Raw genomic sequence first — 26,825 nt, 5'->3', positions numbered from 1 at the left:
GGTATCGAGAAAACAGTGGATAAATGTGATTCCAAAGATCAGGCCAATAGTGACAAGTAGTAGGCAACAAACCAAACGTTGATCCGTTTCATTGTATCTCAATCAAACAAGGCAGACCAAACAGCAAAGCGATATTCATCTGCATATCGCAGCCATAATTACGCAATCCATGCAATGATCACAGTAAATCAGAACCCCGGCAAGCCAGAATGAATGCCCGAAGATGACCAATCAACGACACAGGGGCAAACATCACTAGACATATCGCTTGATAAGCTATGAAAGTATGAAGCATTCATAGTTGATATTGTGTGGGCGAGTCCTGACAATGGAAACTAAACATGCACATTATACCAAAGCAATAATTATGCAATCACCTAACGAAGTCGCAGAGGCGATATCGCTAAGGCGCCATCGGCACATCACAATCCACGCGGCACAACGGGAATACATTATGGGACGTTCACATTTTCAGGAGCAGTCAAAGCACAGCCGATGACAGTCATACATCAATGCCGTCATGTTCCCGATCTCACGCCGTCATATCACGCAGGCTTTACGACAGGGTGCCAGTCATCTTATCAAGGCGCCGGTTTACAGCGCGGTGCACAGTTTAGGGAAGAAGCGGCGGCTATGTAGATACCATCAGGCTTGTCGGTGTGACATGCCACAACCGATATCTTGGTCTTCCCAATGCCACAAATTCAACAAAGCAAGCATAGCACAACGCACAACAAGTCACCCAAGCGAGTAGTGTTTAAGTTTGACGGATGGCGTCATATCAGGAATCCGGCAACGTTGCAGCAAATACTGCCGGGCTGGCTTCCCAGGTAAAGTAAATAGATTGAAAGGGTTCCAGAAAATTGCATAGCATTGACAAAAATTTCCAATAATTCAAGCCATATGATGGTATATTATCACGTCCATACGCTACACGAAAGCACGGTGTGAAGCTCTAAACCAGCGATAGCACTCCCCACCCCCACATACAGTCCACACGATAACAGGTGCCACCACAAACACCTGCAGGCCGGCCAGGTCCCATTGAGCGTCCCCGTCATTCACTCTCACTCGGCTAGGAATAAGGGCCGAGTCGGATTAAACACATCGCACCGCAGACCACACAAATGCCCTCGTCATCACAAAACCCGGGCACGCGCACACACGCGCTGTACTGCGCAGCCCACGCACCTGACGCCATATCCGGAGTCAGATACCTGGTGTCCACAGCTTACACTGTACGGTGTCGGCCCCAGATCGGGTGCACCGCGCTGTCAACACACACTCCGCCGGTAGTGCACCGTGCCGGCGCACTACCGGCGCGAACTGGCGGCGTCAAACACCGTTTCTTCGTCCTCGTCGCTATGGAGCGGCGCCGTCTCGTCGTTGGTAGACAGAACGTTGTACCGCGCCGTCTTCCGATTCCGGCGCAGCCTACAGAAACACAGCGAATGAAATTCGCTAGTAAATTTATGCAAGAAATTTAAGACATTCCTGTGATGATACGCGTCCAAAAGTAAACAAAAATGGGTCACGGTGTTTACAGCTTTAGGTGACGTCAGGGTATTGACTGAGTGATGACGAACACAACTGCCCCTCGCCCCAGCACGCGTCGGATTACATTGAGATAATTGCCTGCGAGCACCTGTTTACTCCCACCACTCTGGTGCCAGCCGGATCCAAAGTCCACAGACCATATGCGGTTTATGCGTCCATTCACACACAAAAACAACCTTTCTAACTGCACTTTACTCTTATCACCGGCGATGTCCCTACAATAGTAACCTCCCTGCAAAGGCCCTCTAGGAAGCACCTTTGCCATCTCCCGCTACCCTCTACCCTCGAGCCCACCCCAGTCGCCGCCCCGACTGACCGGCACGTTCTGAAGGCGATGTAGACCACCACCAGGGCGCAGAGCACGCCGAACACGATGGAGCCGCGCATCAGCGCTCCGGGACTGATGTGCTTCATCATGCCGTCCGCCTGAGTGGCGTTCAGCAGCGGCGCCTCCGGCAGCACGCTGCTGACGCTGGCAGCTCCGGCAGCTCCGCCGGGTGCTGCTGGGTGATGGGGAGGGGGGCGGGGGCACAGAGTCAGCCGAGGCACCATGTCACAGGGTGGGTTCACATATGGGATATACCTACGGCATCTTTGCAATGCACAGTGCCTTCAATGTGGTTTTACGAAGCTTGAATATGTTTTCATATTTTTTTTTTAGTGCTTCTTTCCGTGGAAAAAACTTTAACGCAACAAGACTGAAAGAGCTGTAGACATAGGTATATGTAGAGAATGAGATGTCAATTCAGCATCATACATATATACATATGTATAGTATTTATATAGGCTGTCAATAGCTTTTTAAATTCAAAGAAAAGAAAGCAAGACATCTATATTACTATTTGAGGAGGGTGCGTCTGTCCGTTACCGAGGTCCCGACTTGGTGGTGCTTTGCGTGGACTACAGGCCAGACCGTTGCACCTAGCCCGGTGAAATTTGCACAACTTATAGATCAAGGATGCGCGACGTGCCTTTGAGGGGTCTCAGCTCGATCGGGTCGTTAGTGAGCGCGTGGCGCGTGCCCAAAAAGTGCAAATTCTCGTCATAGACTTTACATGTATAAATCGGCGTGCGAAATCGGGCGAAAACGGCTAATTTTGGCCGACACGGGTCCAGTCCCCGTGCAATATCTTGGTGACCAGGGATCCGACCGGCACGGGGAAAACAGCATCGTGTACAGAATTGAACGGGCTATTGAATGGTGTGCAATGCAGAGGATAGCACGCGCCACGTGCACCGGAGAGGGCACTTTTATTTGAAAAATTGCTGTTTTTGACGGATTTTGAGATTACATTTATTTTTAGGTGACCGTCAGACGGAACGAGTTGAAACAACGCCTATTGGCAAGAGAAATGTACCACCTCTCATGAAAAATTGTGAAAAGCTGATTGATCCAAATCAAGGTGGTACAAATCACGGGAGTAAATGGTGTTTGTCAATTTTGTGCCACTTTATTAATCACACGGGTTTTGCTCCATGACCTGATATCTCTGGCAATTAAAAATGGCACCGTTGGAAAGAGCATTCAATTCTGTCCAATATTCACTCTTCATTTTTGCATGACGGGCAACAGTATTCTTAAAAATGTAAATGTTCCAAACCATTACATTGCCATTTTTAGCGAAATTCATCGATGGCCCTCAAAAGACTTCACGTCAGTTTTCCAATCATTCTATAGAAGAACGCATGATAATACGACACGGGCACCTCGATGCGATGGATCTTTTTTGTTTCACTACAAAATGTTTTGCCGTCAAAAAGCAATCGAACGAAATGGATACCAACCAAATCGACACAGACTAACCCAATACCCACGGGTCAAAAATAACCCTTCTTCGCGTTGCGGAGCACGCGGGTAACCCTAGTCACATACTATGTCGAGCAACATGGCAGGCATGTACAATTTAGCAGAAATGGTCAGCAATTCACTCACCGTCAGTGACAGCACTTGTTGCAGATTCCATAGTTGTTGAAATGTTTGGACTCATCGTCACATCCATCATTATCATGAAGTGTGGAATTCACTTGTAATGCTCAAATACAAATGAGGTCATTTGGTTTTACCTGCAAAAAAAAAAAAATACACATTTATAAGCCATCCCTATTCAAAGTATGTCAGCCCACATTATCAGCGCTTTTCCAGACTTTTTTAGCTTAGGAATCTGCCAACATGTGAAATGATCCTTATCCCATGGGATTATGACTTATGCGTAGGTGTTGAATTTATGTGAAGGCTAGGTCAACTGTCAAGGTCACTGACCTTTGATGACTTCATTCAACTTTGTTTCTTCAGTCAAGTTTTACCCCTTTATAAGATAATAGCATCATTGATCAACTGACTGATAATATGATACATCTGGTAAAATCAACAGTTTTTTAAAAGCTATTTTTTACAAATATAGCACCCATTTGCCTGGCCTGTAGCTCAGTTAATAGAGCGTTGGACTCCACGCAGTAAGAAACCGGGTTCGAGTCGCTCTGGTGCTCGATATTTGAGACTCCTGACGGGAATTGTCTGAGGTTGGTGGGAGCAGTCGCAGCCAGTTGAAGTCAGTTGAGTGGAAAAGGTCGTGTCCGGCTTGGAAGGGCACGTTAACCCGCGCCCCACTGGGGGAGGCTATTCCTGCCCCCTCCCGTTTTTCTGCAATAACTTCTAAACCGCTTGACGTATCGCCGCCAAACTTTCAGTACCTTCGGCTGCATCAATTTGACACCTTGTGTCAAAATTTGAACTTCGTATCTATCATAGGTCGGCCGGAAATGACGTCAGAGTGACGTCATGTTCGGCCGATTTCGACGCAAAACATTAAACCACGGGAATCGCTCCCAAGAGCTCAGTTTTTGAGCTAGATCCAATTTATTTGCATTAGAGGACTCAGAATGGACTGAGCTATCAAATTGCAATCTCGAATTTTCAAAATTATGAAAATTTAGAAAATTATATATATATTAAAATTAAAAAAATTGTATATTTATCTTTTTCAAATTTTTTTAGATTTTTCGAAAAAACCGGAATACATATGATAGAACACATGTTTATGACTTACTCTAGCAAGTTTTAGCCAGATATCTTCCAAAATGGCTAAGTTATACGCATCATAGCAAAAATTTCACGATCTTAAATTTTTCAAATCAATTTTTATGTACGAATTTGACATCGTACACCAATATAAATAGCACCATCGTGTTCCTGAGCTCAAACTGCATCCGATAGACATGTTTTTGTTGAAAAATTTCAACTTTGAAATTTGACCTTTTTTGACCTGAAAGTGACCTGACCTCAGCTATATTCAGATGAAAATGGCCTCAAATGACACAGGCGACACCAAATTCGAAATCTATGACCTACATGAACCATAAAACATGTGTCACGTGACCGACTTATGACATAAGATTTCCGTGACCTATGATGACCTGACCCTGACCTGCAGGTTTCGTACCCTCAGGGTATCTAAAGCATCTGTTCACGAGTGTGTAAACCAAAAATCAGCCTGATCTGACTTGTAAGACGGCAGCCAGAGCCCAAAAAGTGAACAAGCCAAATAAATATCGATAATTTTTATTTTGACCTGACCTGTGACGTCATCGGTGACCTTGAGGTTAATGAAATTAGGTTTCGCTCGATAGTTTTTCCGGGGCTATCAGATCAGATGCCATTTGAATTTTGACGATCGGCCCAGTAGTTTTGGAGTTAGGAGGAGGGGCTATGAATAGCCCCCCCCCCCCGTGGGGATTTTTCCGATCTAGCGCGTCTTAACCCGCGTCCTGGTGGGGTCTGTTTAGTGTTTATAAAGCGACCTGGTGGGGGGCTATTTTTTGCCCCCCTTCGTATCTCCGAAACTACTGGACGGATCCGCAAAATTCAAACGGCGTTCGAAAGGCCTGTCAAATTTGTCGAAGGAAACCAAATTTCATTGACCTCGTGGTCACCGATGACGTCACAGGTCAGGTCAAAGATGAAATGTTTCATCGTTCACGGATCTTCTAGGGAATGCGCTATAACACCGAGGAAAACGCATTTTGTCGAGAATCAGTGATAGGGCGTTAGTTCCCTAGTACAGGGTGTCTCAAAAGTTCGCTTACAGGTACACTCGAGGGCAGAGTGATGTTCCACCACTCCCTACCTATCGGGCTCCCATGGCTCAGCACTGGCTGCTGCCAGTGGCAGCACTGGCAGCACTGGCACTGGCAGGCAGTGCTGATCAGTGCTGAGGGCAGGCAACACTGGCAGCAGCCAGTGCTGAACCATGGGAGCCCGATGGGTGGGGAGTGGTGGAACATCAATCTGCCCCCGAGTGTACCAGCCATGTTTTTTTGTCAATAATTCTGAATCAACAAGAAATTAACAGTCGAAATTTTGCATGGGCATTGGTAACAACCTTCCTCAAGCAGCTTCATTGTTTTCAAGCGCATTCGACCCTTCATGAGCTCACAAAAAGGGTTCACCTCTGACCATGGATCAGGCATGAAAATGGAGGTCGCATACTCGGGTCGGCTGAGAAACTCTCTGCTTCACGAGTAATGGGAATGGTTAGGTCGGAAATGACACATGGCAAAGTGTCGGCGAGGATGAGTACAACATGCTGGTCATCTAATAAAAACGGTGGCTAAAATTTTTGAAGGACAAAACCATGCGAGACTAACAACGCTTTGAACGACCCTTGTACCGCAGCAGACTCGTGCTCCGGAAAGCAGCTGAAAATGCAGTCCTAACTATTGAAAACTGACTAGAAGCTCACAGACAGAGGTTACCCAGTTTCAAAAATTGCAGGTCATCATAAAATAAAGACAAAATATCATTTTAAATTGTTTATAATATCTATAACGCTAAATTTTGAGGGAAAATAATGCGAAAATCGTCAATGCCGAGGACAAGTGACCCTCCAAAAGTGTCAATTAATGTAAAGTTTTATCTAACGAAGTTTCAAGAGGCAGATCTGGAGCAAATAGCTTTCTTTTACACACAAAATCCGGACAAAACCGCACGATGGACAGGTTTTGGCCGTTTACAAAGCAGAACCTCTCCTGAGGAAAACACTCCGGAACCCAGCGAAGGTCTTGGCATTGGGAATGACGAGCGTTCGGGATTTGCAAAATTTGCAAAATGTGTCTAAGAAACAGATGGCCGACACATTCTGCTACGATATGCTGCGAAAAATTTGCCCCTGGCACTTCCCATTTGTTCAGGAATGGGGTTGTTTTGAAAAGAAAAATGGTGCTTGGGAAGTCGGCGCCAGTCATTCATGAAGGAGTTAGCGCCAGAGAAGACCTACAAAATACTCATTACTCACGGATGGTGTCGATGCAAGCTGTCGGCTTTCAGGGAGAAGCGGATGTTGCCGGGGAGCTCGTCAAACCTAAATCCGACGCAGAAACTGCAGGGGATTCCCCTACAAGAGCTTGAAAGCTGGTAACCTTTTATCAGCATCCGGCAGCTGACGGAGTGACGAATATCGGTATGGGCAAATATTTTTGGAGATACAGCAAAGGGTTTGGTTTCCAACCTTCCGAATCAGTTGTCAAAGTATGCATATTTGTCTAGTGTACACACGGACACCAAAACCTTAGATTTTTGGCCGGTTCTTATATGCTTTATTGACATGGGAAATGTGTAAGCGAACTTTTGAGACACCCTGTACATATGCTGCTATTAGAGGTCACTGACAATACCAGGTCAGGTCACAGGTTAGGTCACCAAGGGTCACAGGTCAGGTCACATGAACCCAACTTTAGGTACTAAGGTTGTGCGATGCATGTTTTATGGCAAATTTTTCATTTCCAACTCAATGGTGTTGGTTATAAGACTATCAGGTACGGCTTAGGTCACCTTCTGGTGAAGGTCAGGTCAAGGTCAGGTCAAAAAAGGTCAAATTTTTAAGTTGATAGTTTTACATAAAATGGGTATTGATTCGATGCAGCTCGTCACGGGGAGTCTAATGGTGGTCTTTGTTTTGCGCTACGGGTCTAGAATTGCTAAAAATTGAGTTTGAAAATTTGACGTCATCAATTTTCACAGTTTTTCCGCTATAACTTCGCCAAAAAAAGAGGCATCAATCTCAAATTTGGTATGTGGATAGACGGCGGTAAGGACTAGCACATATATTCCGGTCTTTGCGAAATTCATTTTTTTTCGGCTATTATATTCAAAAAATCTATTTTTGATTTTTGGGGGTCAAAATCCAAAAATTTCAAAAATCCAAGATAGCGGTTTTGTAGCCCTGTCAATTCTACAGCTTTTATGTCTTTATCATTTTTCTGTATTTGCAAAGCTCTAGGCCTGACAGCTCTTCCCGCGAAACCCTTTTTTGGGTCGAAAACGGCAGAACATGACGTCACTCTGACGTCATTTCCGGCCAACCTATCATAGCCTTTGGAAAAATTTTTGGTCGCAATGTGTAAAATTGATGTCCGGGAGGGTACTGAAAGTTTGGTGACGATCGGCGCAGCGGTTCTGGAGATACATCAAAAAGTCTGGAGGGGGGCAAAAAATAGCCCCCCACCAGGGCGTGGGTTAATTAAAAAAAGGGTTTTTGTTTATTTTTGTCAGTCTGGCTAATAAACAGGGCTGCGGAGTCGGAGTCGGAGTCGGAGTCGGTCGGAGTCGACAGTTGTGACCGGAGTCGGAGTCGGAGTCGGAGTCGATTTTAGAAACCCGAGCCGGAGTCGGAGTCGGAGTCACCGAAAATCTGTCGACTCCGCAGCCCTGCTAGGTCTGCGGAGTCGGAGTCGGGAGTTGGAGTCGGTCGGAGTCGACAATTCTGCCTGGAGTCGGAGTCGGAGTCGGAGCTGGTTTTTGAAAGCCGGAGTCGGTGTCGGAGTCGGAGTCGCCCAAAATCCATCGACTCCGCAGCCCTGCTAATAAATGTCTGAATTTTTCATATATGGCATTGTTTTATCTGTATGTCCACAGCAAGACTAGGAAAAATGCGCCCAAAGTTCACACTCATGCTTGATTACTCAATGGGCCCAGTAAGGCCCGAAAGCATAGCTCAATTTCATTCTCCTGTCCTGTTGGTTTTATTCTTGCGAGGTCTTAAAGTTGCATATCTTCTGAAAGGCACCTTTATAAGGAATTATTGCACCAGATGGCAGCACTTATTTTAGAAAATCAGTGTTTATCTTTCCAAAATTGTGATTTCCTCGCTGAGGAGTGAAATTGGCTTCATCGTTGTCAAAAATAGCAGAATCGTTGTCATTTTTGGCAGAGTCACAAAAATAGCACGTGCTAAAAATGACAACGATTGACCAAACCTCCCCCGACTGCTATACAAATTAAGTGCCTCTCTAGTACCACTAAGGCAGGTACTTACCTACCAAAATCCTTCAACCCTCCATTGGGCAAATACCTCAAAGTACCTACCAAATCAAATCAAGTATTTGCAAATCAAAGTATCAAATCAAATGAAGTATTTCAATTTGCAAATTACAACGAAATCAATTGATACCGATCCCGATGAACGACATGAACCTGAACCTCAACCGCCTCAACCTACTTGCTGTGTATCACAAATGACGGTATATCCAGAGCGAAAACCCGGCGGTGTTTCACGGGACGCTGCTACCACGCTGCTATCAAATTGCGCGAGCTGACGTCACACTTGTGGTAGTGTTGGAGCAATGGGCCTGTTGATGTTTCCATGGAAACCCAATTTGACACGTGTAAAAGCAGCGTGCTGCTATCACCGGTGAAACAAGGCCCCTGACACGAAGAAACACCCTCAGCACAAGAGTCGTCAACGACTGGAACGCCCTGCCGTCCACAGTAATGTAACGGAAGTTAGCCCACATTCAGCTCCACAGTAGTGTCTGCCACATCGGTTGTTCAGTTCAAGGCACGACTGGACCGACACTGGGCAAACAGGATGTACGACATCCCGAATCCCTACATTTACCAGTCACACACGCTCGATGGAAGCGGGACCTCCAGGCCTAGTGGCCTTATTACCCGATAACCGATAAGGTAAGGTGAGGTAAGGTATATCAATATGGATTATGGACGGTTTGGTACCTATAGACCATTATATAGTTCAGTGGTATAGACGGGACGGTATTATGAACTGCTCGACTCCGAAGGTGTAGAGTAGTTCTCCTGCATGCTCTGACCTATTTGATAAAAATTTTGACTTTTAGCCTTTAAGGTTTGTTGTTTGATTTATCATTGAAATTCAACTATCTTTCACTGCCAGGGACTAGGGTATAGCTAAAAAGTTGGCATTAGGGACGCCCTGTTTTCACCGTCGTCCGTAAACTGAAATGCATTAGGGACGCCGGTGAAAACAGGGCGCCGGAGGGCATATTAGTCACGTGACATTTGGAAGTTCTCCCCCTCCATGGGCCTTCTACAATACTTCTACATATAAAACATCACGTGTGAATTCCACGAACCTTGATCAAATCGCCCCAGGCGCCCTGTTTTCACCGTCGTCCCTAATCTCTCGGAGTGTGATTTACACACTCGGTCAAAATTGTGTATATCACACCGGGGTGGGTGTGATTTACACAAATGGCCGGTATTGTGTAAATCTCACCGTGGTGTGATATACACGGTCCCTAAAAGTAATCATGTATCACGTGACCTAAGAGTGGGCCCAATTCTTCAGTCCTTGGACAATCTTTTCTTGGCGCGACTGTTACAAACGTTTCTTACTGACTGATAATGACTTAAAAATGACGTAATCAGACAAAATGGCGCAGGTATAGATTTTTATTGAAAAAAATCATATTTAAGGCTAATCTGTATGCCTGCATTGTAATTTTTTAAAGTTAAATAAAATTTAACAATTTGAACAAAGAACACTGCCAAAAAATATAAGTTTCCTTAAAACAACAGAAGTAATTGGGTAATGACTTATGATGTCATGAATATGATATTCATAAAAAAGATCACACAGATACGAATTTCGCAGCAATACACGTATCACTGCGTTGTTATTGTTTCTGCTGCTGGGCACCGCAAGATTAATTAACACTGCATTATGCTTTAGGGCCCTGCACTGCATCAACAAATTTGAAGTGGATTGTTTCAATTTCTTCTTGCACGAGTAAGTGCTACCAGGTGAAGTGGTGAGTGTTAACTAGGTAGCTGCTTATTTCTATTGATTTACTGCATGTTTGTGACAGTTGATGAGTGTCATATTGTGGGGCAACAAACAAGTGTGAGAGTGAGCCCACCTCGTGTGGAAGTACAGGGGGTCCTCAGTTGGTGACATACCAGGGAAATAAGCTAAAATTAGAGCGCTCTATTTATTGCTCCTGCCCCATGTTGAAGAGATACCCCTAAAAGCGTGATCTTTTACCGGCCCTTACGCAGCACGGCAGTACTTCTCAGACCGGTGGATGGTATCAATAGAAAGAGAATGCGTCAAAGATTAACATGAATTAATTAAAATTACATTAAAATGTTAATTAAGCGTGGAAATTAGTCCCAAACATAAGCTAATTATTGCTCCTACCTCGGCGACGGCGCTCCTCGCAGTCAGCGGAGAAGCTAAAATAAAAGCCACCATCCTCCCCCGTAAGTCAATTTTAGAGCGGCCGAGTGGGCCGATGCGGGGCCACCAAACTGAGATAAGACGTGGCTAGCAATTGCAAACCGCCATAGAAATCAATATCTTAAGACGTACAATATGGGATGATTACTCTGAAGCTGGAGTGAAAGCATGAGTAGATTGCAAGAAACGAAATGCATAGATTGGTTGAATTATGCACAATAGGCACAGCTCAATAGATGAAGTCATTTCTATGATGTTGACATTTGACATAACCCTTCCTCTCCTCACCTATGACCTAAGTGCATTGGCAGTTGCCGGCAATGGCATAGTTTTTGAGCACGAGTGTAATTCGCCATCGGACCGCAATGCATGTTGCTAGGCTGCTGCAATTACAACGAACATACGAATACTGCCTTCATTTGTAGACGTTTGTTTTTTAGGCGGTCTTTGACGTACCTACAAGGGGGCATACCTGTCGACAACTTGAGTTTCTCCGAATTTCAAAAACTCCCAGAATTTCAATTCCTTATGCACTGTTGTAGGTACAGCTATGTTCACAAGTTTTCGTTTCCTCCTGTTCTAAAAAGGATGATATTTGTCGATTTCGTGCGTCGCTGATAGGAGGGTGCGTTTAACAATTAGGCCCAACGCTTTCTGCATCCGCGAGTACCTTCAAAAGGGAACAGCAGTCTCCATTTATTACACTATGGGACATGTGACAAAATGACCACTGGAACACGCATGATCCTAAAAATGTCTACAATCACTTCTTTTCTGACACTATTAGCAAATACCATCTCAAGTTAGGTGGTTGACAGACAGTCAATGGAGATCTGGGGAGACTGAGTGATTGATGCCAATTCACCACTTAACTGATAATGAGGGCCGAGGGGAGAGAAACATGCAACATGCACAACTGACAACTTGACAAGTGACAAAACACTACCACTATTGCGCAGTGCACAACAAATTACAGCAGCCAGCCCAAAAATGCTTTTGGTGGCTAATTGCCAAACAAGTCACTAATAAATGTCTTAGTTGCAGCTGAACACTACACAATGATCTCACTGTTCACGCATTGAGTGAGATGCCACAGGTGGTTTGAATCACACTTTGGTACAACTGCAAATCTGAAGTGTTGTCATGAGGTTCATGCCTCCATGATCACAGCACTTTGGTTGTGGTTGGCACTTGTAGTCTGCAGAGTTCCACATGAACTGCAGACACCTCATCTGGTGGTCTTCATGTTGCTCAACTTCTTCAGGAGGCAAATGTCGACCACCCAGCGGAAGCATGGTCCTGCAGAAAAGAAAGGTAATGCATAAGGTACAAACATTATCTGCTGAAACAGCCCCTTCTGTTGGCTGTTATTAAACTTTTTACATGATATAACAACATGTATTCCATGTATATTACATTTGTTGAAGTAAAATACTGCCGGCTATTTCAAAACCAGAAAATGAAATTATATTGTGGCATAATTCACATGCTCAGCTATCAGTATCAAATAATAAATTAATTTAACATTTGGCATATTCTATAAAACACATTCATAGAATATTCTACTTCACGTCACAAGGACTCACAATCTTTCTGTTGGGTGTTTGATTGACGCATTAACTAAGTTTGTCTTAGGTTTTATTATTGCAAAAAAATTCATATTGCATTATTGTATCAAAATACTGCCAGCAATAACAAAACAAGAACATGAACTGTCAATAAGCAAGCCGCCTTTCCTAAAAATGGGTAACTTTGAAAAGAATTTTAGTTTCTTTTAAGGAAAAGGAGAAATGATTATCAGGTAATTATCAGAAAACCACTCAACCAGCAAGTGGCTGGGTGGTTTCTCAGCAAACATCAAGCCAAAACATATACTTACATTTATCTAACAATTGAGCCATTTGACTACTACAAGGATATGTGAGCAAAATAAGAACCCAATTATCCAATGTTGACTTCCTTGCAAAGTTTATGCCTTATTTTATGAAAATGTGTCACTAAAATATGATACTTATCATCGAATATTATTTAATTTACGATTTATTTCGATCGAAACTCACATGGAGTCCCGCGCCATTTTCGTCGACGATGAATATGATCGTGTTTCATAAAGAGATAAGGGGTTTCAATGGTCTTTCAAAGCAATAATTTGATTCAAAAATTGGTAGGAAATAATATAAAGCTGGTTCAAATGACCATCAAACATTTAAAACACCGAAAATACTCACAACTCCGTCCCGACGACCACGCAGCACCGCGCACGCCACACTACTGGCACAATGCCAAAACTGCTGTCACAGCAGAAATGTTTTTTTTTCTCGATTGCAATTGTGGAAATATTTATTAAACAGAAGACGATCTTTCCGAAAAACCGACTGATTTCATACACAGATGCATGGAAAATAAAAAAAATCCCGGTAAGTTTATTTGTATTGTTTTGTCGATTTTGACATGCTCCTAGTTTGCAGCCATATTTCGATATGTTCTACAGGGAGTTCAGAATTATTTCAGGACCAATCTTTTCCTCGTTCATTTTCCCGTCGATCATGAAATTTTTAGAGCGGAACAATTAGTTTCCAGGCGGTCCGAGCGGTTTTCGTGAGAAGGGTGCAAAAATCGGCGTCATTTTTAGAGCCTCGACACCAGCTCAACACAGGACCCTATGGGAGACGGTGAAGTAGCGGAAGCAATAAATAGAGCGCTCTAATTTTAGCTTATTTCCCTGGTGTGTCACCGACTGTCCTTCCAGCTGAGTGTGCATGGCAGTTGGCACGCTTTAAGCCAGCCAGACTGGAACACATTGTACACTACAGCGGATGCTCGTGATTCCCTCTTGCGCCCAAATTCGGCGCAAGCGATTTTGTTCTGAAATTTCTGCATGATATGTGCTGAAAATTGGGTGCCTATTTGTACCAAAGTCAAAAACTAAGCCACTTTTTTATAAAGCACATGTACTCATCTACTGATGTGCCATGAAACAAGGCCGGAGCCCGAAGATCGGGGTCTACAAATGTCGGCGGAGCGGTGTGGGCGTGCTGTCTCCTGCCACACACCATGTTGTGTTATGTGACATGTGTTGTCGCCCACCATTATATGGCGGGAGCCAGCGAGGACTGGGCAGCAGAGCAGCACGTGCTCTGGCACATCAGCCTCTTCTCGGCACACTGTGCAGAGCGCCGCGGGGCACCGCTTGTCTGGGTACTACTGGCATGCCGTGGAGTAGAGACAGCCGATTCGGTGCACGTACTGCAGCGAGCGGTTTGTTTGTTAATTAGGGCTTTAGGGCGCGCCGACTACTAGGGTCATTTTGTGCCCATAACGTCATACTAATAAAACAAGTGTGTCAAAAGAAAGAACCTTCTAGATACAAAGGCTAGACGGCGGGCCAGGCCTGTGGCCCGCCGTCATCTGGTGCACCGAAACAGCGTTCTCTCAGTCCTCTCCGGACTCCGGAGATAGGCCCCCTAGATACTCCTCGGTGGCGTGCTACCGAGGAGTGGCTTGAATAGTGACTCGGACCAGTTGTCGCGCCATTGATGAGAGGCTGCGCAATGAACCGCCCTGATCAGCGAGCGGTAGTTCAGGGCGGCCGCTTGTTTTGCCAGGTCGTCTGCGCTCTCATTCCCCTCGATGCCGCATTGGGCAGAAACCCACTGCAGTATCGAAACCCACCGGGTTTCACGAACCAGAACGCCACCGCTACCGCGCCGAGATCGTCGAAAAACGAAGGAAGCGGAAACGGTAATGTGAATGTGGATGGAGAAAATCGGAACAGAGGTGAGGAAATAGAGCCTAAGAGGGCCTTAGATCACCAAAATAAGAAAGGAGGCTCAAGCACTGGGTCCAGGAACACGGGTAAGTCCCTTGACATGCCAAATGTGAATGGTGATGTTGCAGTCAGATCCGTTCATGATGCTCAAACTGGCATGCCCAGCTCCTGTCCATCAGACATAAACAGTCCCAACCCAGCAAATGGCAAAGAGCAAAATCCTATGAAAGAATCTGATGCGGTTGGAGAGACGAGTAACGGTACCTCTGATATCAATGCCCAGGCGACAGATGTAGACGAACAAAGCTGCGATCCCGAGTCCAAGCAGGATGGCAAAAACTCTGAAGTGTCAAGCGCAGGCCACAGGACACCAGTAGTTAAGCGTCTCGACAGTGACGCCTATAGGCCATGGGGGACTAGATCAGCTAACACGAGTCCTGACCCCGCTAGTGATAAAGGGGAGTGCAGCACAAAGAAGGGAGTGGAAATCTGTCTAGGTGGACCAGGAAAACCAAAGTGCGGGAAAGAGGTACTTGATGGTGATGATGCTGCTGAATGCGAAAAGTGCATGAAGTGGTTCCACTGCAAATGTCAGGGACTCACGAAGGCAGCAACGTCAGCTATTAAAAAGTGGCATGGCACACTAGTGTGGCTTTGTGACAAATGTAGGGCATCGCTGAGGACCCCTGTTACCACTGGGGTGGTATCTGTCATGCAGGAAACAGTGTCGAAGCTGGAAAAGATCACCCGCCACAATTCCAATACACTAAGTGAGGTGGTCAAGAATCAGGAGAGAATGTTCAGTCACCAATGTCAGATCCTTGACAAAGTATCGGGGGCCAGCAAAGACGAAAACCCTGCAAAGAGCTACGCAGAAGCAGTGAAAGGTGTCGGTGGAAAGATCGTCGAGCAGGTGTCAGAGATGATAAAAAAGATGCCAGCTGTGACAACACCCGTTCAAAGATCCAACGAGGAGATCGCAAGCATGATCGATGAGATGAACGACAAGGAGCGCCGAAAGCTCAATGTTGTCGTGCACAATCTACAGGAACCAGAAGGATTGTCGTTCTCTGAGAAGGCTGAACAGGACAGTAGCAGATTCAAGGAAATAATAAAGGAGGGTCTGAAGCTCATGGTGGAGACTACAAAAACATTCAGAGTCGGCAAACTGACTGATGGCAAGCCGAGACTCTTGATAGTCACACTTGCCAACATGAACGATAAGCTTGAGATCTTGAAATCTGCTGCTTCACTGAGAGACTCCGCCTGGAGTAATATCTTCATCTCGCCTGATCTCACCTGGAAGGAGAGGGAAAAGGGAAGACAGCTGCGGAATGAACTGGCAAGGAGGAGGGCCTCGGGAGAGGAGCACATCTGGATCAGACATGGTAGGATTGTTCCTATCCCACATGAAAAGAGACGAACAGTAAGAAGCCAGGCAGATCAGCCCCCCACTCTGGGAAATGAAAGTCGTGGGAATCTGGCAAGACGAGATGAAGACAGACCTGTCCAGCAGAGTTCTGGACAACCCTCTTCGATCTCCCATCACAAATGACTAGATGAAATGGAGAGAAGTGGTCGAAGGAAACTAACAATTCTGTACACAAACATTGACCAATACTTAAACAAGAGGGAGGACCTGGCCATGTTCATTTCAAACAACGAGCCTGATCTGATACTTTTGTGTGAGGTCATCCCAAAAGCCCAGAGCCATCCAATGCACCCTGCAACCATGGCCCTTCCAAACTATACCATGTTCCTGAACTTTGACCCTGTCAAGGATAAACTGGGACAGGGGGGCGCTCGAGGCATCTGCATATTTATCAGTGCAAAGTGGCAGGCTACAGAGGTGTCTTTCCCAGCCTGCTCTTATGAAGAACAGCTGTGGGTCAAGCTACCTTTGCTAGGTGCTGACCAGCTGCTCATAGGATGTCTGTACAGAAGCCCATCCAGTGACGGAAACACCTCAACTGACAACCTAATATCTCTGCTGAAAACTGTTGTTTCCCAAAAGTTCTCCCACATAGTGATTACGGGTGATGTGAATATGCCCCAGATCGACTGGAACGATCACTTCTCCCACGCTCCTGATGGTCACTACACCAAAAGGTTTGTTGAGGGCGTACAGGAATGCGGCCTCACCCAGCACGTAACCAAAGCCACAAGATACCGTGCTGGCGAGAGATCAAGCAGCCTGGATATCATCCTCTCCAACGAAGAAGGCCTGGTGACCAACCTTGCTTATCACCCACCTATTGGCAACAGTGACCACATGTTTTTTTTCTAAGATAGTTAGTCTAAGATGTTACTAAGATGTTACATGTTAAGACTTAGATGTTACTACAATTTGAGGTGTGCTGCTACATGCAGCCTGAGGTAGTGAAGGAGGGACGACTCAACTTAAACAAGGGCAACTATCTACGGCTTAACAACCTGATCAGACGGAGACAGTGGCGTGATGAAATGCATATGGATATGCAAGAACGCTACGACACCTTCAAGACCGAGTTAGCCCACCTGGTGAACGCATGCGTCCCCAAAGCGTGTCCAAGGAAAAACAGAAGCATCTACATAAACAGGGAAGCCTTGAGGCTAAAGAACAGGAAAAAGAAGCTCTGGGCCGCTTACACTCGAGAAATGGACGACATCAGTCATGCAAGGTACGTTCGCTGCAAAAACGACCTCAGGCGACTCCAGTGTCCTGAAATTGATTTTTCGGGGAGTGTGATTGAAGCCACGAGGACGTCGCTATTTCAAAAGGACGTCGATATCGGTGCGGAGCCTAAGCCACTGAAGGTCCCTTACCTAAATCTCTTAAAATTAGCGATTTTCACTGGCAATATTGACTAATACCACCTCAAGGCACCTCAAATGATCATATATAGACACAAAGTAACGCCAGTTTACCCCTAGTAAAATACAAAATTCAAGCATTCACCGCAAACACCAAAACAACACTTTGAATGTCTAGTTCTTGTCCATGATCGTACACAACAGTCAACAACAAATATGCTTCAACAAAATCAGCCCAAGAGCCAGCGGCTATCACTAAATATTGACGTCATAAGGGGGATATCATATCGAGCAAGAGGACTGATGTAAAAAAGCAGACGTCCAAACAAAGAGGTGGAAAACAGTTCGGAAAATTAATTTCCATAGCTTACTGTTATGAAATTCAATTAAGAGAACTCCAAGGCGGACGCTGAATTTTTCTTGGCTGGAAAAAATGTGAAATCATTGTGCACTTTTCAGTTTTGTACCGACGTCGATTAAATGGGAATAACAAGGTCAATCGACGTCCCCAACATTGCGTGTATTTTTAAGCCAAGGACGACATACTTGAATTAATTCTGTTGAAATTCGGTAACTTTATTCTAATTCAAACAGTTAAACATTAAACTTTTTCCCCAACCACTATCAACATATGCAAAATTAACTATTTTTGAAGGGCATGTTCAAGGGGCAGCGCTAACCCGTTACTGCGACCTTCTGAGGGGAAAAAATAATTAAATATGTTACAGTAATTTGATACGAAAGGTATGTTGCGTGCTTATAGTTAAATGTCCAAGTAATATATTCGCATGATTAATTTTTATCTATACACTGCACAGTTACTAAAACTGAAAAGTGGAAAACGACGTCCTCAGATCCCTCTATTCCGACATCTTTTCTCCTTCATATGGCAGCATTACCTTCACATGGTAAAGGAAAAAACCTATCCATATCTGACGCACAGAAAACGAAAATGAAATAAAACCGCGTTGTTTACTGTTGCGGCAGCTGGCCAGGAAAGGGGAGTTGAGTGTAAGAGTGGTTTTGTGAGGACTTAGGATATATTTATTGCCATTTTGCATAGCCGTGTTTTTAGGCTACAGAGATGATATTTCTTTTGTTAGTTTGCTTTTGGTGTTCGATATACCTATCGACTTTTACCTGTCAGGGACGTCGTTTGGCTTTCCGGGACGTCACAAAGAGAATCTGTTAGGTGTGGGTTTCCACCCAAATTCACGAAAATCAGGACACTGGGCGACTCACCCGAAACCTGCGCAAAGACTTCGAAAGGAGACTGGCCTCCAACCTGAAAGAAAATCCCAAGGGTTTTTGGCGATACGCTGGCTCCAGGATGAAGACTACAAGCGGCAGGGCATATTTTAAGGATTTTTTACTGCGTCCCAAAGGTGGCATAGGGCACATGCTTCGATCGGAAAGGGCACATACCACATTGCAAGCGAAATAGTATATAATGCAGGTGAGATACACGTGTCATTGTGTAATAGGGTGTGTCATTTTGGGCACTTTTTTCGCAAAACATGGTGCTCCACTGATTTTATCGTGCCCCAGACACGTAGAAACCGTGTGACATTTTTTATTTCCCCCAAATATTAACACCCATGCGGCGCCGACCGCCGACACTTTGGCCTATCTCTCAGCATTAGCGACCTCAGCGCCCCTAGCGGCAATGTTTTGAACTAACACGCTCGCTATGCTTTGCGAGCTTACGATCATCATTAATGCATTTTACCGAAATGACGCCTTGCTGTTGGCTTGTCTGGCACTCAGAATGTTGGTGAAAATGTGATGTTATGCATCTTAAAGCACGAAATAGTTCTGTGTTAATGTATATTGCATAGTATTACCGCCGATCCCCGTCCTGGTCTGACGGGATACGTACATACGAGCGCATGTTTATAGTGCCTGCTATTAGGTGTCACATGTTTTTTTTAGCGTCGTTCACTGCATAGACCCCGGGGAACAGGGGGGGGCAGTGGGGGCGCTTACCCCCCCCCCCTCCAACTTGAGAGCCGAGTGGGCGCCGCCCCCTCAACATTGATGCAACGATGAAGGATCTCTGCTCCCTTTTATGGACCTACATGTCTGTTTTTATATAAACATTAGCACAAGGTATTTCTCTTGCATGTGAATGGTTTCTGCTGATTCGGCATCGATTTAAGAACACCTGCTATTGTCATCCCACTTTGATTTTATCTAAACTTGATCATAACTTTGGTAGGTCAGATTTTATACTGGACCATTTTGGTTCCGAATGGTATTTGATTTGGCGTGATGAGAACATTATGACGTACAACGGTGGTAAAGTCGTTGATTGATACAGGTTTACTCGCTCCGGTGGGAGGCAGTAGCGGCGGAACACCTTCAATTAAGTGGGGGGGGGGGGGACACTGCCGACTTTTGGTCCCATTCTTTCCATGCAACGCCCATAGGGCTAATGTTAAAATGCCCAAATCAGAGGGGGCACGGTGCCCCGGTGCCCTCCCCGTTCCACCGCCTATGGTGGGAGGGCGGCGTGTGGGACTCAGAAGGAGACTAATGGCTTGTGTTGTGCCTTTGGTAGGACCCTCAGTATCACCGATGCAGGGCCTTCAGAGCCTCCAATTAGGGGCCTTTAGAGGCACTGGTGTGGGGTCCTCACAGACGCCCGTGTGGCCCCTCAGAGGTGCTAGTGTGAATCCCTCATAAGCGCCGGTGAGGGTCCTCACAGAATACAGACGCCGTTGTGGACCCTCAGAAACACTGGTGTGGGTCCGTTACATGTGGGTGTGTGGCCCTTAGAGCTGCTAGTGCGAACCCTTTAAAAGTCGGCAGGGGGCCCTCAACGACCGGGGATGGGGACCTCAGACCGGCAAGGGGCCCACAGAGGCCGGCGGCATTTTCAGAAGCCCTGTGGGGTCCTTAGATACCGACAAGGTACTCTGAGACGCCAGTGCGGCCCTCAGTCTCTGGTGTAGGGCCCTCAGAGTTGCAGGTAGGTGGCCGTCAGATATGCTTTTGCCGAACCCTCACAGGCGCAGGTGTGGGTACCTCTGAGCCACCAATATAGGGTTGCATAAATGGTGTGGCACTGACTTGTGGGACCCTCAGTGGTGTCCTTATGGGCCCTTAGAACCACTGGTGTGGGTCTCTCAGAGGTGCTGGTTGTGAACCCTCAGAGGCCCTGCTGAGGGCCCTCACGGTCTCCGTTATGGGATCCTCAGAAGCCGGCATAGACCCTGACGGAGATCTTAGTTTGGCTACTTAGGGGCTCATGAGGTGCTCTTACGAGACCTGTGAGGTCTTTCTCAGCTGAAATATAGTCAGCGTGGACCCTCAGAGGTCAGTTGGTACCGCAGGGGTCTTTATGGCCGGTTGGGCTCTCAGAAGCACCAGTGAGGGCCCTCAGTCTCACAGTCGTCGTAATGGGGCCGTCAGAGACATTGGTGTGAGGCCATTACTGATTACAGGTTGGCGTAAGGCCCTAGATATGGCCCCTCTTGGGCCGGCAAGGACTCTCAGAGGCACGCTAGCGGCCATAAGAGGCCGGTAAAGGGCCCTCAGAGGCCGCCAGTAGCCTTCAGAAGCCGGCGTGTAACCCTCATGGACAATTTAGTGAGGCTTCTTTGGACTCACGAGGTGCTGTTACGAGCCCTATTCTTTCTGAATCGAAATATGGCCAGCATAGACCCTGAGCGGTAAACTGGTGCCACAGAGCCCCTCCGACCCGAGGGGTCCTCTGAATGCGATAGGGGGGGGGACTAGATGGCACGTGCCTCCTGGGACCCCCTGACTACGCTACTATTTCATATGCGTCATGTCAGGTATTTTGGGCTTGCACCCCAACTTGAAGAATGTTCCTGGGCCCCTGTGACAATATATTGTATTCATTATAGGTATTCGTCATTAGCTTGCACTCTCTGCAATCTGCCCATACTATTATTTGTCCCTAGACGCGCTTACAGAGAGCAGGGATAAGCCCATACAGTCAACGGCCTGTTAGTTTCGCAAACAGCCGCCAGGGGCGCTAGGGTCGCCTATGTTGTGAGATAGGGCAAACTTCTCTCGCTCGGCGCCGCCTGGGGGTTAAAATTTGCGGAAAATTAACAATGCCACGCCCTTTCCACATGAGTGGAGCACAATAAAATCGATGGAGCACCTTGCATTGCGATTAGTGACACACCCTATTGTGTAATGTGCCGGTGGAGGGACAGCAAGCGGGATACTGGGAGCGGGCTGTGATTGCTTTTGGCCAGTCTCGAAATTTGCCCAAGTGCCGCCCCGATGGCGCTGGCCCCCGGTACCGGCGCGGCGCTGCTGACCCATGGAGGGGGGGGGGGCTGATAGTTAGTTGAGCCGGAATTGGGATAGAAGCCGGTATGGAATTGGGATAGAAGCTCAGCGAGACTAAGGGATTGTGTGGTGCCTTCGGTACGCCCCTCAAAATCACCCGTGTAGGGCCCTCAGGGCCGCCGGTTATGAAGCCTTTGGAGGCACTGGTGTGGGCCCTCACAGGTGCCGGTGTGATGCTCTCAGAGGCATTGGTGCGGGGCCCTCAGAGGTGCCGCTGTGGGCCCTCAGAGGCGCCGGTGAGGGTCCTCACAGTTGCCGTTGTGGGCCCTCAGAGACACTGCAGTGTGGGGTTGTCACAGTCGGGTGTGGGACCCTTAGAGCTGCTGGCTCGAACCCTTTACGGGCCGACAGGGGCTCTCAGAGACCGACAAGGGGCTCTCAAGAGGTCTGCGGTGCCTTCGGGAGCCCTGTGGAGTCCTTAGAGACCAGCAAGGTATATTATACATATACACTCAGACGCCAGTGGGGCCCTCAGAGTGGTCGGTGTGGGGCCATCAAAAGTCACCGGTGAGTGGCCGTCCGATGCGGCTCCGGCGTTGAGCCCCCAGAGCCGCCGATATATGGCCTTAAGAAGCACTGGTTTCGGGACCTCATTCAGGGGTGCCGGTTGCACTCAGAGGTGGCAGTGTTGGGCCGGTGTGGTGCCACACAGTGCTAGGCACCGGTGTGGGGCATTCACAGCCGCCGGTGAAGGCCCTCGCAGGCGCCGTTGTGGGGGCCTTCAACCATTGATTTAGGGGGTCATCGCAGGCGTGTGTGGAACCCTTAGAGCTGCTGGTCCCTGATAGGCCGGCAAGGGCCCTCAGAGGCCGGCAAGTAGCCCTCAGAGATCGCCAATAGGCCCTGAGAAGCCGGCAAGGGGCCCTCAAAGGCCGACAAGGGACACTAAAAAGCTGGTGTGGGGCTCTTATGGAGAGAAGTGTCCCGAGTCCGGTCCCGAAATCCGGGCCCGGATTTTCCCGAAATCCGGGCCCAGCACCGAACCGGCAGCAGACGGGCCCTTAACCCTATTCCTGGCGGGGGGGGGGGCCTCAGGAGCCCCCCCTGAGGTTTTTTGGTTATTTCTCCCAAACGCGTTGAGCTAGGAAGCTCAAATTTTCTGACTTTTCCTAAAAGGCTTCTACGCAACATGTCTGAAAATTTTGAGTTGATCTGACCTCAGGTCAGGTCACCAGAGGCGGTTTGGTGACCCTACCTCAGAAAAGTTTGCAATCACGCCAGAGCTAGAGTTTTTGACCGATCAATTTCTGCTCTTCAGGCTTTCATTAGGGTACAATTATGTGCAATTTGTATATCTCGGAATTTTGATATCGGTGACCTAAGGTCAGGTCAGTTTCGCGACCTCCCCATTATAAGTCAATGGGGGAAAAATCAACTCCCTGTTTTTACCACTAAAACGGGTCGGAATGGCCCCATATACCATACATGACTTCATATACGATCAACCTTCACTACCTTGAGGTCTGTTTTGCTGTTGGGCAGCTGTGAGGTCATGTGACGTCATCAAAGGTCACCAAAGGTTTTTGGCCAATAACTCCGTACAGGAACAAGATACAGACGCGTGGATGGTCTGATTGTGTTCAGCTCGTCAAGACGCATCGAATGATATACATGATGACCTCGAGGTCACGTGACCTGAGGTCAACCTTTGACCTTGACCTTTCGAGGTCAACATATATATCATTCGATGCGGATTGACGAGAGGATCACGATGATGCCCTTAATTTGTTCCTATCTTGACTAATTCGAAAGTTATTCGAGAAAAACTCTCCATATCTAGCGCCGCCATTTTGACTTTTCGACCCCTGTGACGTCATCTTTGACCTGACCTGAAAATGACCTTAGTAAAAATTGTAGATCTTGACCGTGCGTATCCGATGCCGTTTACCGTTTGTCGCTGCGATGTGTAGTTTTTGAGATCTGAAGGGGGGGCCGAATGGGCCCCCCCCCCGCCAGTTTCTTGTCCCGGCGGAGCCCGCCAGGAATAGGGTTAAGACGGGAAGACAACGGGTATTATATCGGGTTATTATATCGGGTTTGAGGGCACTGGGCAGGGCAGAGAGGGTCACAGGGCCTGAATGCAGAACAGGGCGCAGGGCCTGAAGGAAGGACAGGGCAAGGTACAAGACCTTAAGACAGGGCACTGGGCAGGTCACATATCCTAGGGGTATAGTAGGGCAGTACATAACAAGGTGTACGACCCTAGGATAGGGCAGGGCACAAGGACTGGAGAGCGCATGTATGTGCTTAGGTGCATAGTAAATCAGGGCACAAAGCAATCAGAAAGGCAACATCTGTTGCATAGTAAAAGACCGAGGCATGCTAATTATTTTTGCTTGCACTTTTCCGCTGAAACCGTGACATTTCAGTGTGGGACGCAGTGGTCCAAATTTCGCGAGGGCTACGTCCCAAAGGCAGGGGGCTGCGTCCCAAAATGGGACGCAGTCAGTATGTTAAAATATGCCCTGACAAGCGGAGTTGAGAACTTACGCTCTGCGGACGGCACACTAACTACGAACGACTGCGAGAAAGCGACGACAATGAACGACTTTTTTAATTCAGTCTGCGTCATGGAACCCCCCGGAGAAATCCCGGAGCCGAACAACACCTACCACGGTCCAGCTGTCACTGACATCGATCTCACCGTGGAACTCGTGAGAAAGAAGATGGCTGCCCTACGACCTTTTTCCGCCGCGGGCCCAGATGGAGTGCACCCACGGATCGTCAAGGAAACAGCCGACTCGTTAGCAAGCACGCTTACCTCCATCGACCGATCGTCATTGGACACGGGGACCCTGCCGCAGGACTGGAAACTGGCAGATGTGGTTCCAATTTACAAGAAAGGAAGTAAAGATGAACCAGGGAACTACAGGCCAGTCAGTTTGACGTCTGTTCCGTGCAAGCTCTTGGAGTCGATCATCCGCGACCGGCTTATGGCACACCTCAAGTCAGAGAATCTGATCAATGACGCCCAACACGGATTCCGTCCAGGGAGGTCCTGCTCTACTCAGCTGTCGCTAACGATAGAAGATTGGAGCAGCATGATTGAGAGCAACCGACCTGTCGACGTCATATACCTAGACCTGGCCAAGGCGTTCAACACAGTCCCACCTAGACGACTGCTGAGGAAAGTTGAAGCTCACGGCATCGGAGGCAAGATTCTGAGATGGATCGGCGCATTCTTGGAAGGACGGAAGCAGCGAGTCACTGTTGGGAGCAGCAAGTCAGACTGGGCTCCTGTACCAAGCGGTGTCCCACAGGGTTCAGTCCTTGCTCCACTGCTCTTCACGCTGTACGTGAACGACCTGCCGGAGCCGCTACGCTGCGTGTTAGCGAGCAAATAGGCATTTTTGATATCTTCGCAAAGACGGCCGGCGCTCGGAGCGCGGCGGTCGGTCCGCCGCGCCACGCCGCTCACATATGTGTCATCTGGCCCCTGTCCTGGTTCTCATGCCCACGTGTTGTGCGTACCACGAGGGCTGAGACGGGACGGGGGCCTGACAGTCTTCGACGGGACTCCACCGGTGCGCGACGGCCCGGTGCACGACGTGGCCGACGTGGCCTTACGTACGACGCGGCCACGTGGCCCTCCGAGAACGATTCAGTGAACCGCATTTGTGACCGCCGTATTTTGTGCATTTTAATCGTTTCCGTTTCATTCAAGAATAGACTTTTACTTATATGAACAATAACTTTATGGTCCTCCGGGTGACGAAAGAGAACGAGTGAACGATAACGAGTGGCGCGCGAACATTTCCGTATCGAACGGGTAAACTGTACGATTCTCACGAACATTCTGGTCCTCCGGGCCGGATGTCAGTGAACTAGTGTGATGGATTTACAGTGACGACGCGGTGTTGTGAACTGTGAGTACAATGTCTGACAAGCGGTCACGACATGCCAGTGATGCGAAATCACATCAAAGCCGCCGAAGCTCGTATCACACGAGGAGCGAGGCGAGCTTCAGCACGGCGTCCTCCGGTCTCAGTGAAGCCCGCCGCCGGGCTGCACTTAGCCAGCTCCAGGCGGAACAGGCCCAGCGCGCCGCCGCCGCCAAGGCTGAGCTGGCCCGGCGTCTGGCGGAGGCGGACGCGGAGCAGGCCCGGCGTCAGGCGGAGGCGCAGGCGGAGCAGGCCCGGCGTCAGGCGGAGGCGCAGGCGGAGCAGGCCCGGCGTCAGGCGGAGGCGCAGGCGGAGCAAGCCCGACAACAGGCGGACGCGCAGGCAGAGCAGTCCCGGCGGCAGGCGGAGCAGGCGGAGGCGCAGGCAGCGCTGCAAGCTCAGGCGGCGAAGGATGAAGCTGAATACCGTCAGCTGGAGCTGGAGCTGCTGGAGCAGGAGGAGCGGGGTTCGGAGCACCCTCGTTCTTCCGCTGCACCATCCGTCGCTGGTCTTCCGGTGGTTGCAACTGAGCAACCGGCACTGGTGGACGTGTCTCGACAGACGGACGAGTCAACCACGCGCACCCGACAGTGGCTGGCTCAATCTCAGCTGCATGTGCCGCCAGTGGATACGGCTCCTGTCGGCACCCTGCCTCCACCTGCGGTGCGGCCGCAGCACCCGTCCCGTGACGACACCAGAGCGGTCCCACATCTGCCGCGCATCACGCTGGAGAAGTTCGGCGGCTCTGCCATCGAGTGGCCGCGGTGGATAGCCCTCTTCAAAGCGCTGGTACACGACCGCGCCGACCTCACCGACGTAGAACGGCTGACCTATCTGCAGACTCACCTGACGGGGCCGGCGAGAGAGTCTGTGCGCGGCATGCTCTGCGACGCCAGTCTCTACAGCACCGCCCTGGGTGAGCTGGAACGAGAGTTTGGTGACCCGTCCCGTGTGATACACGCCACGATGAAAAGACTGCTCACAGCGCGGCCAGTGAAAGACGGT

At 48.1% G+C, this 26,825-nt stretch overlaps 3 protein-coding genes across 9 annotated transcripts in view; 2 read left to right on the top strand and 1 right to left on the bottom strand.

Annotated features, from left to right (window-relative positions):
- Positions 1–78: 78 nt before the first annotated feature.
- Positions 79–9,826, bottom strand: LOC122368832. 6 transcript variants are annotated; one of them, XM_043343102.1, is made up of 4 exons: positions 9,793–9,826; positions 3,491–3,621; positions 1,874–2,057; positions 79–1,434 (listed from the first exon to the last, which is right to left on the bottom strand). In XM_043343102.1, exons 2-4 carry the CDS (start codon positions 3,564–3,566, stop codon positions 1,314–1,316), a joined length of 381 nt encoding a protein of 126 aa, XP_043199037.1. In that variant the 5' UTR covers positions 3,567–3,621; positions 9,793–9,826; the 3' UTR covers positions 79–1,313. The 6 variants fall into 6 exon arrangements, with proteins under 6 accessions (XP_043199037.1, XP_043199036.1, XP_043199033.1 ...); XM_043343101.1 differs by having other exon boundaries at positions 1,874–2,060; positions 9,793–9,817; XM_043343098.1 differs by lacking the exon at positions 9,793–9,826 and adding an exon at positions 9,741–9,759 and having other exon boundaries at positions 1,874–2,060.
- A 559-nt stretch (positions 9,827–10,385) lies between these two features.
- Positions 10,386–26,825, top strand: part of LOC122368830 (furin-like protease 2) — a 68,904-nt gene continuing 52,464 nt past the window's right edge. The window contains exon 1 of one of the 2 annotated variants that reach the window (XM_043343093.1): positions 10,386–10,598. The gene's annotated coding sequence lies outside the window, so the exon portion shown is untranslated. Of the gene's footprint in view, positions 10,621–26,825 lie in introns of both variants that reach the window. The other variant, XM_043343094.1, reaches the window with a different exon arrangement.
- On the top strand, positions 15,803–25,283 carry LOC122368836. Its single transcript, XM_043343104.1, has 4 exons — positions 15,803–15,995; positions 16,377–17,089; positions 17,152–17,541; positions 25,200–25,283. Exons 1-4 carry the CDS (start codon positions 15,803–15,805, stop codon positions 25,281–25,283), a joined length of 1,380 nt encoding a protein of 459 aa, XP_043199039.1.

This window comes from Amphibalanus amphitrite, unplaced genomic scaffold, assembly GCF_019059575.1.
Source record: "Amphibalanus amphitrite isolate SeventyFive unplaced genomic scaffold, NRLGWU_Aamphi_draft 000980F_arrow, whole genome shotgun sequence".
Lineage (NCBI taxonomy): Eukaryota > Metazoa > Arthropoda > Thecostraca > Balanomorpha > Balanidae > Amphibalanus > Amphibalanus amphitrite.
Note: the sequence above shows the minus strand (reverse complement) of the source record. Positions and strands in the feature narration are given on the sequence as shown.

Excerpts from the sequence above, each read along its gene's own strand:
- LOC122368832 (XM_043343101.1), bottom strand. The coding sequence starts at position 3,566 with ATGATAATGATGGATGTGACGATGAGTCCAAACATTTCAACAACTATG. Across the intron at positions 2,061-3,490 it reads AACAAGTGCTGTCACTGACG|CAGCACCCGGCGGAGCTGCC; the intron begins GTGAGTGAATTG and ends CCCATCACCCAG. Across the intron at positions 1,435-1,873 it reads ATCGCCTTCAGAACGTGCCG|GCTGCGCCGGAATCGGAAGA; the intron begins GTCAGTCGGGGC and ends GTGTTTCTGTAG.
- LOC122368836 (XM_043343104.1), top strand. The coding sequence starts at position 15,803 with ATGATCGATGAGATGAACGACAAGGAGCGCCGAAAGCTCAATGTTGTC. Across the intron at positions 15,996-16,376 it reads AGTCGGCAAACTGACTGATG|ATGAAATGGAGAGAAGTGGT; the intron begins GCAAGCCGAGAC and ends ACAAATGACTAG. Across the intron at positions 17,542-25,199 it reads AAATTGATTTTTCGGGGAGT|GGTTCAGTCCTTGCTCCACT; the intron begins GTGATTGAAGCC and ends GGTGTCCCACAG.